The 15,000-nt window shown below is 38.8% G+C and overlaps 3 protein-coding genes across 3 annotated transcripts in view; 1 reads left to right on the top strand and 2 right to left on the bottom strand.

Annotated features, from left to right (window-relative positions):
* Positions 1 to 682, top strand: part of LOC138036979 (uncharacterized) — a 1,073-nt gene extending 391 nt beyond the window's left edge. Inside the window, exons 2-3 of the mRNA XM_068883002.1 lie at positions 1 to 93; positions 497 to 682. The exon at positions 1 to 93 is cut by the window's left edge and continues 247 nt beyond it. Coding sequence (XP_068739103.1) covers positions 1 to 93; positions 497 to 682 — 279 coding nt within the window. The remainder of the gene's footprint in view (positions 94 to 496) is intronic.
* Positions 683 to 9,276: 8,594 nt separating this feature from the next.
* Positions 9,277 to 12,770, bottom strand: LOC138039166 (uncharacterized). The gene is made up of 3 exons (XM_068885359.1): positions 12,532 to 12,770; positions 10,029 to 10,179; positions 9,277 to 9,483 (listed from the first exon to the last, which is right to left on the bottom strand). The coding sequence occupies exons 1-3, from the start codon at positions 12,763 to 12,765 to the stop codon at positions 9,470 to 9,472; spliced, it is 399 nt and encodes a 132-aa protein (XP_068741460.1). The 5' UTR covers positions 12,766 to 12,770; the 3' UTR covers positions 9,277 to 9,469.
* Positions 12,771 to 12,963: 193 nt separating this feature from the next.
* LOC138036977 (uncharacterized) overlaps positions 12,964 to 15,000 on the bottom strand; it is a 10,610-nt gene continuing 8,573 nt past the window's right edge. The window contains exons 4-6 of the mRNA XM_068883001.1: positions 14,633 to 14,841; positions 13,154 to 13,373; positions 12,964 to 13,034 (exon numbers count right to left, since the gene is read on the bottom strand). Coding sequence (XP_068739102.1) covers positions 12,964 to 13,034; positions 13,154 to 13,373; positions 14,633 to 14,841 — 500 coding nt within the window. The remainder of the gene's footprint in view (positions 13,035 to 13,153; positions 13,374 to 14,632; positions 14,842 to 15,000) is intronic.

The following is a 15,000-nucleotide window of genomic DNA, read 5'->3' as shown; positions in this document are numbered from 1 at the left end:
TCGTTAAAGAAGGATTATTACGGTATTCTGGCCCCAGTTGTTCAAACGATGGATAGTACTATCCGATGGATAAATCAGTATCCAGTGAATAACGTACAGCCAAACCAATTGCACTATCCTATGGATAATGATTTAACCGGGGGATTGCCTTATCCACCTTTTGAACAACTTGGGCCAGAACGATACTGTTCTTTTTTACTACCAATAGGAAAAAAAAGCAGTTAGTAAATTAAGCGGAACAGACTTTATCATATGCATGCAACAACTGCTCCTTTTTGTCTCAAACGCTATAATTTTAGTAGGTCATATAATCGGAGCAACAAGCTTCTTAATGAGTTTACTGAATGATCAAAACAGGAACGGCTGTTTCATTTTATTGCAAAACAAAAAGAATATAGGACCACACCAAAACTGGAAATATTGTCTCCAAAGAGATAAAAAAAGAACAAGGCGTTCCTTTTGAATACATGAATGGAAAATTATTGTTCCTAAATAGATAAAACGGAACGAGGCATTCCTTTTTAATGAGCGAATGACCGGTATCAGGCCAAATTTTCTGCGGTCATTAGTTTTGGAAAACACATATGACGATGATGACGATGTGACTGTGATGGTGATGGCGCTGCTGATCGATGGTGATAAGATCTTACAATATGAAGCAGTGGTAGGACGCTTGCTGTGAGATCCGGTGATTCCGGTTTAAGGAAACTTCTGACCACCAGTTCAATTTGAACCTAGTGGTCCCTGGTTCAACTGTAAATAGTCATCTGGTTTGCCTGAGGTCAGCTGGAATTCTTAACAGTTTTGTTGTTATTGTTGCTGCTGTTGTCGTTGTTGTTGTTGTTCTGTTCTGTCATCTCATTGAGAGTTTCATGAGCTCTGGACAGCCCATTGGAACTTGACCAACTACGCATGGCATGGTACTTTTCTTTATGTAATATCAAAAGATGCATGATTTCACTCACTAAAAATCCTTCATTTGCGGGCTTTTTAAATTCGACCACTGAAGTGTCACTTTTTCTGTGTAAGACATTTAACAGTCAATTTTCGAGTACTCACTTAAGGGCATACATGTATATATTAAATAAGCATCATGCGTAAAAAAAAGGAGAAAAAAAGAGATCGAGCTCGTTGTATACCTCTGTTCCAGAACTGTCGACCGGTACTAACCGGTACTCCAAGGGGGGCCGATAGTCTTTCTCCAGTCTGACCATAGTATTCACAGGCAAATTAAAATCGTCGATAAAGTAACAAATTTTGTTTGATATATTTCTTTCAAACTTTAGTTTCCCTCCTTCCTGTGGGCAAAGCCAAATGATAGACATTATTAATCAAACACCAACATTTCTCAAGCAATAACTTAATCTCTATATTCGATGAACCAGCCAATAATAGAAAAGGCAAGCCCTAGGATTTCACGGTAACGATCGTTTCCGGTACCGTGTCGTTACCGTGCTCGAGAAATAACGGAACCGAAAAATAGTTTCCTATTGACATATTAAACCTTACCGATTAAAATTTACTTGATATAAGTTTTTTCAATGTGATCCCAACTAGTTGAGCAATTCTTTGGCCGTTTCTCTGGCTAACACATACGAAACTGAAACCGATTGTTTATCTTCTCTCGTTCGCCATCTGGTATAGTTCCCAAAGTGCATTGTGCGGTAGTTGTAGCCCACACGGTCGCCCACGCGCTTAGTTTTACTGCCATTTCCGCGGTCGAAAGGTGCTAAATACGCTTTTAAAATGGCTTCCAACGCGAAGAAAAAAAGACTGAAACCGGACGCATTGGTTTAAGAACCTTAAGAAAGTGGTCTTTATGTGAGGATTTCACAGTGGAAACAGATAATGACGATCAAATCTCCCTCCTGAAATGTAAGATTTACAGCGAACATCTTACGTGGGTACATTTCCTTGTATGCTTCGATCTTAGTTCAATTGTTGCAGCACTTTGCCCGTTTTTATCATCTTCATAACTGAATCGAAGTATCGCTTTTTAGAATAAAATTATGAATGGAGGTGAAATTGTATTAAGTATTGTAACAACATTTATATCCAAATGGGTTCCCATGAATTTTGACGGAACCGAAAAAAAGTTACTGAAGGGTTCCCATGATCTCTGGGAATGGAACCGAAAAATTGTTTACCACGAGATTTGAAATCCTAGGGCTTGAAAAGGCACTTTTCTATTGTTGCCTGTAAGTCTTACTTAAAGGCCCACCTTCAACCGACAGGCATTGCGTGCATATTTCATATATGAAAATTCCACCCGAATCCGAGATTCATCCAATTAGATCGCTACGATAAGAAATGCGAATTTCGATAACAAGGTCGAAAAGCCTCTCGGTTGAAGGTGGGACTTTAAAGCGATTTCAAGGTTTATATATGGGAACTGAACTCATTAAGTATACTAACATGTTATAAAATGTAATATCACAAATATGCGTTGAGAGATGAATAGGCCCTTTGCATGGCCGTATCACGTGACCTTGTCAATCATGAAAAAAATTAATGGTCGTGCTACAAAATAGATGCCAGAAATAGAGAAAGAACTTTTTCCATTTCTGGCATCTATTTCGTACCACGACCACTATTTTTATAATTGACAAGGTCACGTGACACGGTTATGCAAAGAGCCTATCAAGCCAATGATCTCCAGATCAGCAGATAAACAACTAAACTAAAACGATCAAGAGGGTCATAAGATGATGTGACATTGTTGAATATAACAACTAATATATATATAAACTAGACCCTCCGTGAAGGTACACTGGGTTGCCTGTGGTACGTGCAGCGTTCCAGGCAAATTGTGACTGGCCCACGGGCCGATTACGGGCTTGCAAAAACAAAGCAAAAGGTAATTAAAAAAACCATATAATAAACTACTCACTAACCGAGCTATCTCGAGCCGTACTGGGGAATATTGGCCCTGGGTCGTTTTTGTACGGACCTCGCTGCGCTCGGTCCGTACTGCCACGACCTCGGGCCAATATTTCCCTGGCAGTACGGCCCTCGCGCTCGGTTAGTAAGAAGTTATTAAGGGGTCACCCAGAAGTCATACCAGCAGAGGCCCTTTGGCTCACAGGTCCTCACACGTTCGTACGACGAAACAGATCCTTTTCTGAGGTTAAAAACCTGGCTACTGGCCTAACTCTTTTTCCTACTTTCCCAACCGCGAGAAAACCGTGGTAAATCAGCCATCGCCAAAAAATGTTTTTTCTTTCTAAAAAAATATTTAAAGTTAGGGGGAAAAATACATCATTTTAAAGCTAAGAAAATAAGCTTTCCAACAGCATACAACTTATTTACAGACAACTGAAACATTTTATAAAAGCGAAAGTCGAACGAAAAAATTTAAGAAAAATAACAGTAAAATATGTTTTCTAGGCAAAATTTGGTCATTTTAGCGTTGATTACGAATTTTTGGATGCAAAACTAATATTTTCTGCAATTTATCTGCTTTCTTGGACATAAATTCGACCGAAAACTGATAAGGCATGAATATTTTTAGATTTTTAGGAATAATAGATAACGTGGTTCAATGCGTAATGTGATAATGCGATAAAAGTGTCAAATTTGCGACCCATTGCTAACGGCAACGGAAGCGATCGCATTACGAATAATTAACCTCTGTTGCCAAAAACCACCCAAATAACCGGTCAGTGTAAAACGCAGACTGCAGACTGCAGACCAGGGATAAAATGCAGACTGAGGGTAAAATGCAGACTGCAGACTGCAGGTTAATAAAATAATAATGAAAAAAGAGTTATAAGAGTGTTAGTAGCCGTTTGTACTTTCACACTGAAACCCCAACACAGCTCCCATCGCTTTGGTTGCCCCACCGCATGTTTTAAATCCGGATTTTTATCGAACTCTGTAAGAATTGAAGCTGTTTGAATCCTTGTTGTTTGAAAAAGGACAGTTTCGTTAAGTGAGTTGCTTTGGGAATCCCGAACCATCGAGTTTGGATTCGAGTTCGAGTTCGAGTTGGACTTCGAGTTGGACTTCGAGTTGCCCTTCGAGTTGGACCTCGAGTTAAAGTTGACTATAAAAATAAACTCCCCTTCCCCAAAAAGAAATAGAGGGGTAGGGTAGGGTAGGTCCCGCAAAACCAGAGCCCGCCGAGATACTTACATTTTTCGAAGGACCGCTTGTGCTTATGGGAGGGCACAAACCAACGATAGTATGACAAGGAATATTTTTCCTTGAAATGTAAATGCTAACCATGATCCATGATGCTAACCAACGATCTCTCATGAAGAGAAAGGATTTGAATCAAAGTAGTGTCCATTTCTGTTAAGAAAGTGCAAGTGGCACATAAAGATACCTTGCATCTCAACTTTGGCCTAGCATTGTAAGGAAATATTTTGAGGCTTAGGGGCCCGAGGTCTTCAGTACGGTCCTAGGCCCCGTAAATCGAGGATGCGTGGTGCGTGACTGTGACGCTGTCCAAGTGGTCGTCTTGTGTTACACGTGTTTTCAAGGCATAAGCGGGTTTGATACGAGGTCCCCACGTGGTATGATACGAGGTCTCGTCATCAGCCTGGTTGGTCTTGTTGCTGGCCATCGTGGAATTGGCAATGGAACGGTAGGTTTAATTTAGTTTATGAATAATTTATTTTCGAATGCAAATTAACGCTGAAACATGCCCGTTTTCAGCGAGGAAACAACAGCAACAATAGAGATAACTTCGTCGCCAGAGGAGGCGTGTGTCGATACAACGTAAGTCTTCTTTTCATCATGGATCAAAAGGGTAATTTAGAAGAGACTGAAGGAAGTGGCTTAATTGCTTATGCGTAAGTCCAAGTTGCACAGCACAGACCTGCATCTTGACGGGTAGGCGAAACGGTCAATAAATTACAGTGAGCAACCGGAACGCCCGTCTCTTTTCGGGTTCCGCAAATAAACACAGAATACAACAAAACAGAAATTCAAATTTTCTTTTTAACTTGTTTTTAGGGGTCAAAATTTGCTTAAGCCACGCCCAGATTGGTCTCCTTCAGGGTTCACAAAAAGCTTGAGCCACGCCCAGATGGTCTCCTTCAGGGGTTAAATTTAAATTTTCCGACTAGCATCCCCGTGTGTTCCATATGGGAGTCCCCCCTGTGCACGTACCACAGGCAACCCAGTGTACCCTCACGGAGGGTCTAGTTTGTTTTGCATCTGGAAGATGTAATTTTCAATTATAACGTCTCCCTAGGGGTTATCACGCATAGCTTAACCAATGAAATCCCCGCGTCCTAATTGCTCGGAATACATAAAATTCTTTGTGCATTTCATTGCACCGAAAAAACACAACCAAGATTATTCAGGTATTCGAAGTAATAATAGTGGATTTTCGATCGATTTCCCTCGATGTACCGGTGTGACAAATAATTTGGAACATTGCAATGCATCTGGAAGCGCAAAAACAAAGCACAGATGATTTCAACGCGTACGATCGCATCCCCAAAAGGTGCAGCGACCTGCAGTCATAATAATGTGAGTTGTTGACAGATGTAAAACAGGATTGTCTTTCAAACAATATTTATTTTATCCTTATGACTCTCTTTTTATTATTAATATTTTATTTTATCCTCAGTCTGCATTTTACCCCCGGTCTGCAGTCTGCAGTCTGCGTTTTACACTGACCGCCCAAACAACCGATTTTTCGACGGAAAATTCATCCCAGAGGATAAAACTATTCACTCGACATGTAATAAAGGTAGATATGTTCGAGCGAAAGCGAAAACAAGCGAATATTTTGACGGAAAACACAATAATGTGAGATCAAAGGAACATGTGGTGAAGACATGCAATTGCGGCATCGCTTCGACAATAATCTTACCATTTCAGCGATTTTAACGCTTGAAATTCCATTCAATCCACCTTGTCTAGTCTTTGAATTCACTATTATCGCTGCCCTGCGAATCTTCAATGTTCTACATAACAGCACACTTGGTAAAAGACGGCTCGACGGGCGACAGATTGTTGTCGATGTTGTCGCCTGTCTTGTTCAGTATCCAATTGATTTGCCATTTTTGAGCTTCATAAGGGTATATTTTGTTCAAAGATCCACTAAAACGCCATTCGCGTTACATGACTTTCGACGCCATTACAGGTTAAGTTAATGATTCTACTGTGTCCACCAGAGAAATGTACGCATTTCCACTACCCTCTCGATCCTAAGAAAATACGCGCAGAAGGCTCTATGCACAAAGACACCACTTACCGGGGGAGTGACAGGCAAGACTTTTACCGACACGGAAAAAAATAAAACGGAGAAATTCTACCCATTTTCCAACTGGGATTGCCGTATTGCCATACGGCAACTCAGTAAAAAGGATTACAAAAGAATATTTAAAACACTTATCACAAAAGAAACGTCAATAAATCATACATTTCTCATATTTGTGGTGAGCGTTTTGATAAGAAAAATTGCCTCTTTACTGCGTTTAAGGTTTAGAGAAGCTGCTCATTTTCATAATTTTTAACAAGTGGGATGCACATTTATGCATCAAGGATCTCACGTCGACTGTAAAACAAATTACCCTGATCAGAGTTTTTCTCTGTCCTTGTTTGGATCAATTCCATTAGTAGTGCGACGCTCATATGGTTTACATGGGTAGAAAACAGCACTGCATATTACTCTACAATGATTAATTCTGTTGAAATTAAAATAATGTTTTCCACAAACTGAGGAAAGATTTAACTTTGCCAAAAATTATTTTGGTTGATAAATTTTTTTGAATTAAAAATTGAAAGAAAATAGAGGTAAAATTCGAAATTTGACTTTTAGATAACAGTTCTTCACTGGAAAATCTGGCAAAACTCTAATTAATTAATATGTTCTTTTTATTTTAAGTGTTCTTTTTATTTTAAGTTACCCTTAGAGGGTGAAAGGTATGATGTGATTATTTTGCGGCAGGTACAAGTCACAGGTCATTGTTTTACCAATACAGAAAGAACCCTCAACATCCAAATGTTCTTAGGTCTAATATTAGCATTGATAAATCGTTAAGACTGTTTCTGTATTCGTCAAACAATGACCTGTGATCTGTGTTTTGTACCTGCCCTTTATTTTGAAACATTACAATGTAAATTTTAAATTCCCATAAATGATATCCAAAGAAAAAACATAGAAGCAATCTAGTTTGTCGTGTGGTTTAATTTAAAGCCAGAGTGAGACAGGGAGGCGGACTGTAGTCAATACTAAGAGCAACATACAATGTTATGATTTTGAGAATTGTATTCTTATATCAGAAATTATTATTATGTAAGGATTTCAAATTGATTTTTATTCAGTGTTTTGATAGAGAGTGGAATGCTGTTCCAAATCAGATCACCTGAGATAGAGAAGGCTCCTTTCATATTTTCAGCTCTAGCTTGCTCAACATACATGTAGTAATATTCTCGTTAGTAACAGATCTAGTCCGGTAACTATGAACAAAAGATATATTCTTAATGTTACTACGAGCAAGATTATCATGAACGTCGTACATTAGAAGGCTCATTTGCAAACAGCAAGAATGATATCGGCAACTGTTTCGTTTCTTAAGAACATTAGCCTAAGGACTCTCTTTTGGGGAACTAGTAGCTTATAAAGGTTTGTTTCAACAGCTTGACCCCAAGCGCAAATGCCATAGTTCCGATAGGGAAATTTGACGCTTTCTGTTAAGTTTAATTGTCCTTTTTTGTTCCCTAAATTCTTCAATTTTCAAGAACTTGTCAGAAATTAGCAGGGGGAGCCAAATTTGTTACGCAGTGGTAGATTTTATACTGAAGAAAAATGGTTCAGTACTTTTAATAAAGCAAACCTAACATGCAAGCGATATCTCTGTTGGAAAAATAGGACCAAAAAACCTTTTGGCTTAATTGGATGATAATAGTTTCTACCAATGGAAACCAAGATAAACACACTGCATTCAAAACTTCAATAGCTTATCTTGTTTTCATTGCAGCAAATATTTTCTATGGCATGATTTTCATACCTGGTTTGTATTCGTGTAATAAGATAATAATTAAGCATTTCTTTATGATCACAATGGTTTATTTCTCGTGACCCTCCCTCTTTTGCTGCCTATTTTTTTCATGGCTCTCTCTTCCGAAGGGCTAAAAAAACTGGGACCCTCCCCTCATTTCCACCCCCTTCCGCCTGCTAATTTCCCCAAATAAGACAACTTTGAGTATTCTTTATTTTTATTTGAATTCAAAAAAATTCATCGGCAATTAAAATAAATTTCTTTTCTTTTTAGTGCCTTTATTTTGACATTTTATCCAAGTTTCTCTCACCTTCCTTCATTTTCTGGGGTTTTTTTTGTGCTGATAAATGTTTATTCTTTAAATTTTTTTTTTGAAGTTTCCTTTAATCTTTTTTCCTTCTCTCAATCTGATGAACTACAATGTGTGTGTGGGAAAAATGACTTTGAAAGTAAATTTATGGAGTAGTGGTAGTTTAGTTAATAAAATATAAAGAAAACTTTTGGAGGATTTTTTTCCGAACTGTATGTCTACATGTAAACTTAAATTTAAAAAAAACAGATTGTTAGCTCACGAAATACCGGTAATTGAGCAAGACACTGTAGTCCTTAACCTACTAATTACCACCATTTCCAAGATAAGATTCTTCGCGTATTCCCTTTGCGCCTTAGTTCCTTTGACCCAAAATCCTTCCTCATTATCAAGGCCATACACTTTTGCTCTAGATCTCTCCATGATTGATCTTACTGTATTGCCTTTTGTTCCAATGACATGACCTTTTAAATCTTGGGGCACATCTACAAATTCCGCTATTTCCTCTTTTTGTTTCATACAGTAGGTTGCTATAATATGATTCAGTAGTCTCTTTAGTCCAGTAAGTAGGAGTAAATGAGGAAAACAAATACTTAATCTAGACTAAGGACTAGATTAGAAGCATATAACACTTAGAAATAAAAAAAAAATAGTAAAAGTTAAATGAACGATATCAAACTCGGTTCAATGACTGAAGAGAAAACGCACTTAACCCATTGACTACTGGGGGCTCCACATTGACGAGTAAAATCGTCTGGCGTTAGACAGAGTAAAATTACTATATATGCCCGGTTTAGGCCGGTTTAGGGGTGAAAAGCTTAACAACTTCACCACCAAATAACGGCTTCAAACATCGCAATTTTAAAGTATTTAAATGAAGCTAACCCTAACAATTTATTGAAAGCTAACTGAATAAAAAATCTTGGTTGCTAGGAATGGCATCGAACGTCAAAAATGGCAACGGTCGTTTACAAAACGGAAATTAGCTGCGCCGCACATGCCATACCATCTCAGCTGCAAAGCCATCTGGGAGCTGGTCACTTGTAAGTTCAAATTGTATCCCCTGCTAGGTGAATGTACTGACAGAAAGAAGTATTTGAACGGCGGAGTAGTTCTGGATTTTTTCAGGGCATCTCTCGCATGTTGCTTCACAACTACGATGGCCACTTTCACTGAGACCTTGATCCACTTTCTGATTTTAGAAGTGGCATCCTTTAGTGATTAAAAAATAATTATGCCAAACGCGTATTCATTTGGGAATCTCGTTTAAACGCTCGCACAATACTTGGTTATGCCCAGATATATACGTTTTAAACACCAAATGAACCCGGCCGTCCACAATCTTTTCAAAATGAACAAACCGAAGAGGATTCAGGAATCTCTTCAGTCCAGTAATTCGGTAAGTCAGTAGCGGGCTTGGCGGTGATGTCTCTAAAAAAGGCGTGTGGTGTATGGGACCACCTAAGCAGAAACAGCCATAAGTCAAAAAGGGACTTTGCCGATGGCTGGAATGTGTAGCTGTAGATAAAGTAACAGACAGCGAAATAAAAACTCTGCCAAAGATATCCTTAATAAAAACATTGTTACGGCAGTATTTTGGCCTCTAACAATAGTCGTTTCGTAAAAAAACACAGCCACCAATTCTTTAATGCAGTGGCTACGCCCTTTGAACAGTCAGTCTGTTGAATCCAAAGCACAGCTATCTTCACTCCACAACCAGATCAACGTGATTAATTTACAGCAATTACATTACAAACCTGTGGCACCTTCATCGTGAATGATTGAACTTTGAACTTTCCTCACAAAACGGAAGAAATCAGGAAGCTTTTTTGATATGTCTTCAGGTTCCCAATTTTCACTGTTAAGCAACTCGTCCCATTCTTTGCAATGAAGATAGAAGTCGGTCCCCTAAAAACGAAACATATGTTTGCGTCCTTCCAACAGATTGGTTATGCTTGATTAATACGAACACGGTGTGATAAAGAGCGAAAAAGCGAATTAACTGCAGTAGACAGTTACCGTTACCCCAGAGGTGTTGTTAATTATAACATGAATGACGTATTACAAAACCCACAAAACAACCATTGACCTCAACCATTACAGTTTCCAAAAATAACATTTTGTTAGTTTTACTTTATTTAGGGCTACAAATAACGTGTCGTGCATAAATAAACTCTACGGGTGTAGTGACCTTAAACTGATTTTTCAAAGTATTCGTCGCCTAAATCTTTCTTTCCTTACAAAAATAGACTTAGCGGGAGGCAAATGGCTATGATTCTATTTAGAGTTCCCCGTTGGGACTGAAATGATTTTTATATCGGGAAAACTAAAAGATGATTGAATGGCAGAAAAACTGAGCATTTTAAAGCATTAATTAATGATCGTCATACGTCCGCTCTTGCGGACCATGTTACACCAACTGGGGCCCGTTTCTCGAAAGTCCCGAAAACTTTTCGGGCCCGGATAGCCATTTGTGAACCAACGGCTTGTTTTGGAATGCCGATCTTTTAACATGTTTTCAAGGTAGCTAAAAGAAAACTGACTGTGAAATTTGACGACTTAAATCCTCTCTGTTCTTGAGATACAGAGGGATTTGTGACACCCGAAAAGGGCCCGTAAAGTTTCGGGACTTTCGAGAAACGGCCCATCACCATTTAAAATGAGATCAAATTGTGAAATTTTAGCGAAAGGGCTATCCGACACTCACTGTAAAATACATGAGACACTGTTGATCAGAGATTTAAAGCTGACCTTAAATATGTCGATCTATATCAGATTTTGTCACCTCTGTTGATACTTAAACGCCAATTTTGTACTAACCGTCACTTCTGAAGATATATGCAGAGGCATACTGGGAACGTCAAGTAAAAGATAATTTCAAATGTGTTCATGTCTGGTGTTTTTCACCGCTGTTTGTGTGTTATTTCTGATAAAACTGAGATGGCAGAAGAAAAAGAGTATCTGTAAAATAAATTGATTTGCTACATGAAGTTAAAAGATCTCAAGGGCGTGTTGTTTGCAGATTGTAAGGTTCTTCGCCTGTATACATTTTGGAGGAGCAACCATTTTCTTGCCCTGCTCCTAAAGTAGTGTCAGTCAGGACTGATCAATATTTCTTCTGATTTATTCCAGTAAATGTTAATAGGCCATTGAACAAACAGATAAACCCTATATGAATGAAGGAGGTAGTTTCTAAAGAAACTGTGGTGCTGCGTCGGTGAGGAAGTAGTATACAAAAATTGGTTTTATCAACGGTGTTTATACTTTAATTTCACCACCGTCCAGAGATTCTAACAGCTGACGTTTCGAGCGTTCGCCCTTCGCTCTGACGCAGGGCAAACGCTCGAAACGTCAGCTTTTAGAATCTCTGTACGGTGGCCAATTTACATTATCAACTCCATTGATAAGACCAAATTGGCAAACTTGTAGATAAATACCATAGTCCACCATCCCAAAATGCAATGAAACTCATTTCATACTCCTTGACAATAGGCAATTCATATTGAAATGCGTGAAAACTCCAAAATCCTAACAGGACTTCAAAACTGTAACTAAGCCAATTAATTATCAAACCTTCCTAGCACGTGATAAACTTTCTTTCTTCTATAACAATGGAAAGGTGCCTTAAATTGGACCAAAAAGAAAACACGCTCGTCCTTACTCCCAAGAAGGCCGAGGAGCGTGGGCATTATCTTTCAAGTAAACGACAGTGTTATTCATGTCAATGTTGCTTCAAAAATATCATAGACCTTACTATAAAGATGACGACATCCCAATGATGTTATTAAAGATGCATTAGTATGGTAATTGCGCAAATGAACCAAGGGATGATTTAAGACTTAACGCGAACATTTATTCGTGGATATGTACTTCCTAAGGTGTTACTGAATTCACGCGAAAAAAAATCCTGTTTTCTGTTAACAAAAGGCAAAAGGTGTGATAACGTTATTAATAATTATTTCTTTTCTCAATTATAGATATTTATCCACACACATAAGTTGGGTTCATGATGAACGATAATTGTGTTCTTGGAAGATTTTATAAGGCTCTGCCTCTAACAGTGTTTACATTCAGAGGATTGCATAACTTCCCCTTACCCCTAGCTCTTAACCCTCCCTTCCCCCATCCCTAATCCGCCCACATCCCCTGGGTTGAAGCTCGTGGGTTGTAGTTCGTGGATTACAATCAAAGCCCTCAACAGGCACATGCCCCTTCCCAAAAGAAATCAAGGTTACCGTGAAGAAGTAGTCACAATCATACCTTTTGGATGTCCCTTCCATACACGCCCGTGTTCCCCTTTGAGAGAACAATTGAAAACTCTTCCGAGAAACTATACACAGCTCGTTTTGAACATCGCATTAACTGCAGTTGAAATCCATCTGGTAGTTTCTCATCTGGAAGACGAAGTCCAAAATCATCTTCATCTGAAAAAGTCACTTTGGAGAGATACCTCAGCAAAGTGTTTCTTATGTCGTCTTTGGGCACAAAGTCCATGTGGAAACCACTGTCTAAAATCACGGGAAAGTAACGAAACCAGGTAAACGTATTAGCCGGATTAAAATGTCTGCTTTCCCTATTTAAACAAAAGAGGTCAGGCAAAGTTTCAGCCAAAAGGAATTTCACACAGCTTTCTTTTAAAACTGGCTCCTTATTTCTCTTTACGTTAAGCGGAAGAGGCCGCCTCTTTTCACCTCAAGAAAGGTACAGAGCAGACGTCTCTTGCAATTTGGTGCATGGATCGATAATGAATGCAGCACCTGTGGCTGTTAAATACAAATGCTTTTAATGATATCCAAACAAGTAGTTTTCGCACGGATATGATGTTGAGGTTTGACGACAATGTACGCGCAACGGAAAAGTTTCATGAATATACTTCACATACCTGCTAGTGCATGAATAGTGAGTCTGCAATCGAAATCGCAGCCAGGAAATAAGATGTTTGCGCGCAGATATCTTTGAGGTGGTAAAATTAAGTATCCACGGCATCGAGAGCTCGTAAATCGTTCTTCAAAGCATACCTCATCCAAAAGGTTCTTTAGGTCAGTAAAGGGGATTACTATTCTCTTCAACGTTTTTCCAACATTTTTCTTTATGACCCATACCTGGAACAGAAAAGACCAGTCCAATCTACAGAATTCACTTTAAGTACAACCCTCTTCGTTACACTATAAAAGGATGGTAAGCCTATCATGCACCAGACTTGTTATCTAGTGAGAAACAGCAAATGGATGAGGCAGTAACCAGCGCTTGGCCTGGTTTTGGATGTACTTCCCTGCAGTTGTAGAGCCAATAAAAACCAAACAAACAAGCATGTTGAAGCACTTCATTTGAAGAAACAACACGAGGAAGTGTTTTTTTTTTTTTGCTCCTAACTGTATGCTATCCATCAATGGTATCCCGACAATCCTACGAGAAACTTACGAATCAAACAATACTGTAAACACAAAAGTATCGTAATCAGCCTGAACTACATTTACATTTATTTGAAGTGCGGGTTATAGACGTAAGAAAGATTGACGTGATCCTCGCAATTATCTGGCCGATTGTCTATTGTATTGATCTAGAACAAAGCAAGCCCGAAGTCACTCGACCCCGAATCCAGCGACACGCTAATAATCGGGTTACCGCGACTCCAACATGATGATGTGATATTTGTGGGCAACTCATACTGCCAAGCAATTATTCGTAATTGGTTGATGGACAGCTGACATAGACTTGATAAAACTTGTAATATTCCTTGCCACAAGTGTACAAATTCCATATATTTGTGTAGCAGCATTTTCACAGTTAAATCTATTTTCCTGTGTAAGCAGACCTTACCAACCAATCATGACCCTTACATAGCTTTTTTTTTTTAGCTTTGGGATTTTGAATGGTCATCCTAACTCTAAACACTTAAAAAGTCGTCTTCAAAGCTTCGATCTGTGAAAATACAGCGTCACAGACCTGGTATTTTGAATGGTCATCCTAACTTTAAACCCTTGAAACCTCGTCTACAATTAGCCGATATCAAAAATACCATAATACTCTTCGTTTGTTTCTCCAAAATTTTGCATAAGCATTGTTTCCAGTTCCTCTTAGGACCATTATAAGTCCCAAGAAAAAATAAAAACATTTATTTAAAATTTTGGAGGGACAAAGAGTATTATGGTCTTTTTTCATATTGGCTAATACGCCTCGATCTGTGAAAATAGAGTCACAGACCTGGTGTAAATTAGAGTCTTAACTCGAGTTTTCAAAAAGCCTCTTAAAAATCATCCACAATTCGTAAGCGACTCTCATTTCATATGTAATTTGCTGTTTTTGGTGTGATTTCCCTGTATTTCTGCTCATAGGCCCGGTAATGGGCTTATGGCCTCACCTTGAAATTTAATTGACCCTCATTTGGCGTTCGAAATGTTAAATGGTATCTTGATTGAACGTCTTCATATTCGGGAGGGGACTGCTTGCACAAATGTTGTTCCACAAATTTCTCATCTAGGTTGCCTCCTCCTCTATATAATGTTCTCCACCCAGTTCCCTCCAAGAGCTTCCTCGAAGCATTTTCAATACTCCATTCGCCGCCAGGGCCTAACCAACAAGGACGTCATATACATAAGTTCTTTAAAATCAATTATCGGTCTCCGGTAATCAAAGAAATTACAGCCCTAGCCATGTACAAGAGGCTCGGTCTCACCAAGGGGGGAGGGGTGTCCAATGCGAACCCCATTTGGCCAAAACGTTAGTTCA

Source organism: Montipora capricornis, chromosome 2 (genome assembly GCF_036669925.1).
Source record: "Montipora capricornis isolate CH-2021 chromosome 2, ASM3666992v2, whole genome shotgun sequence".
Taxonomy (NCBI): Eukaryota; Metazoa; Cnidaria; class Anthozoa; order Scleractinia; family Acroporidae; genus Montipora; species Montipora capricornis.
This window is presented reverse-complemented; position numbering and strand designations above follow the sequence as displayed.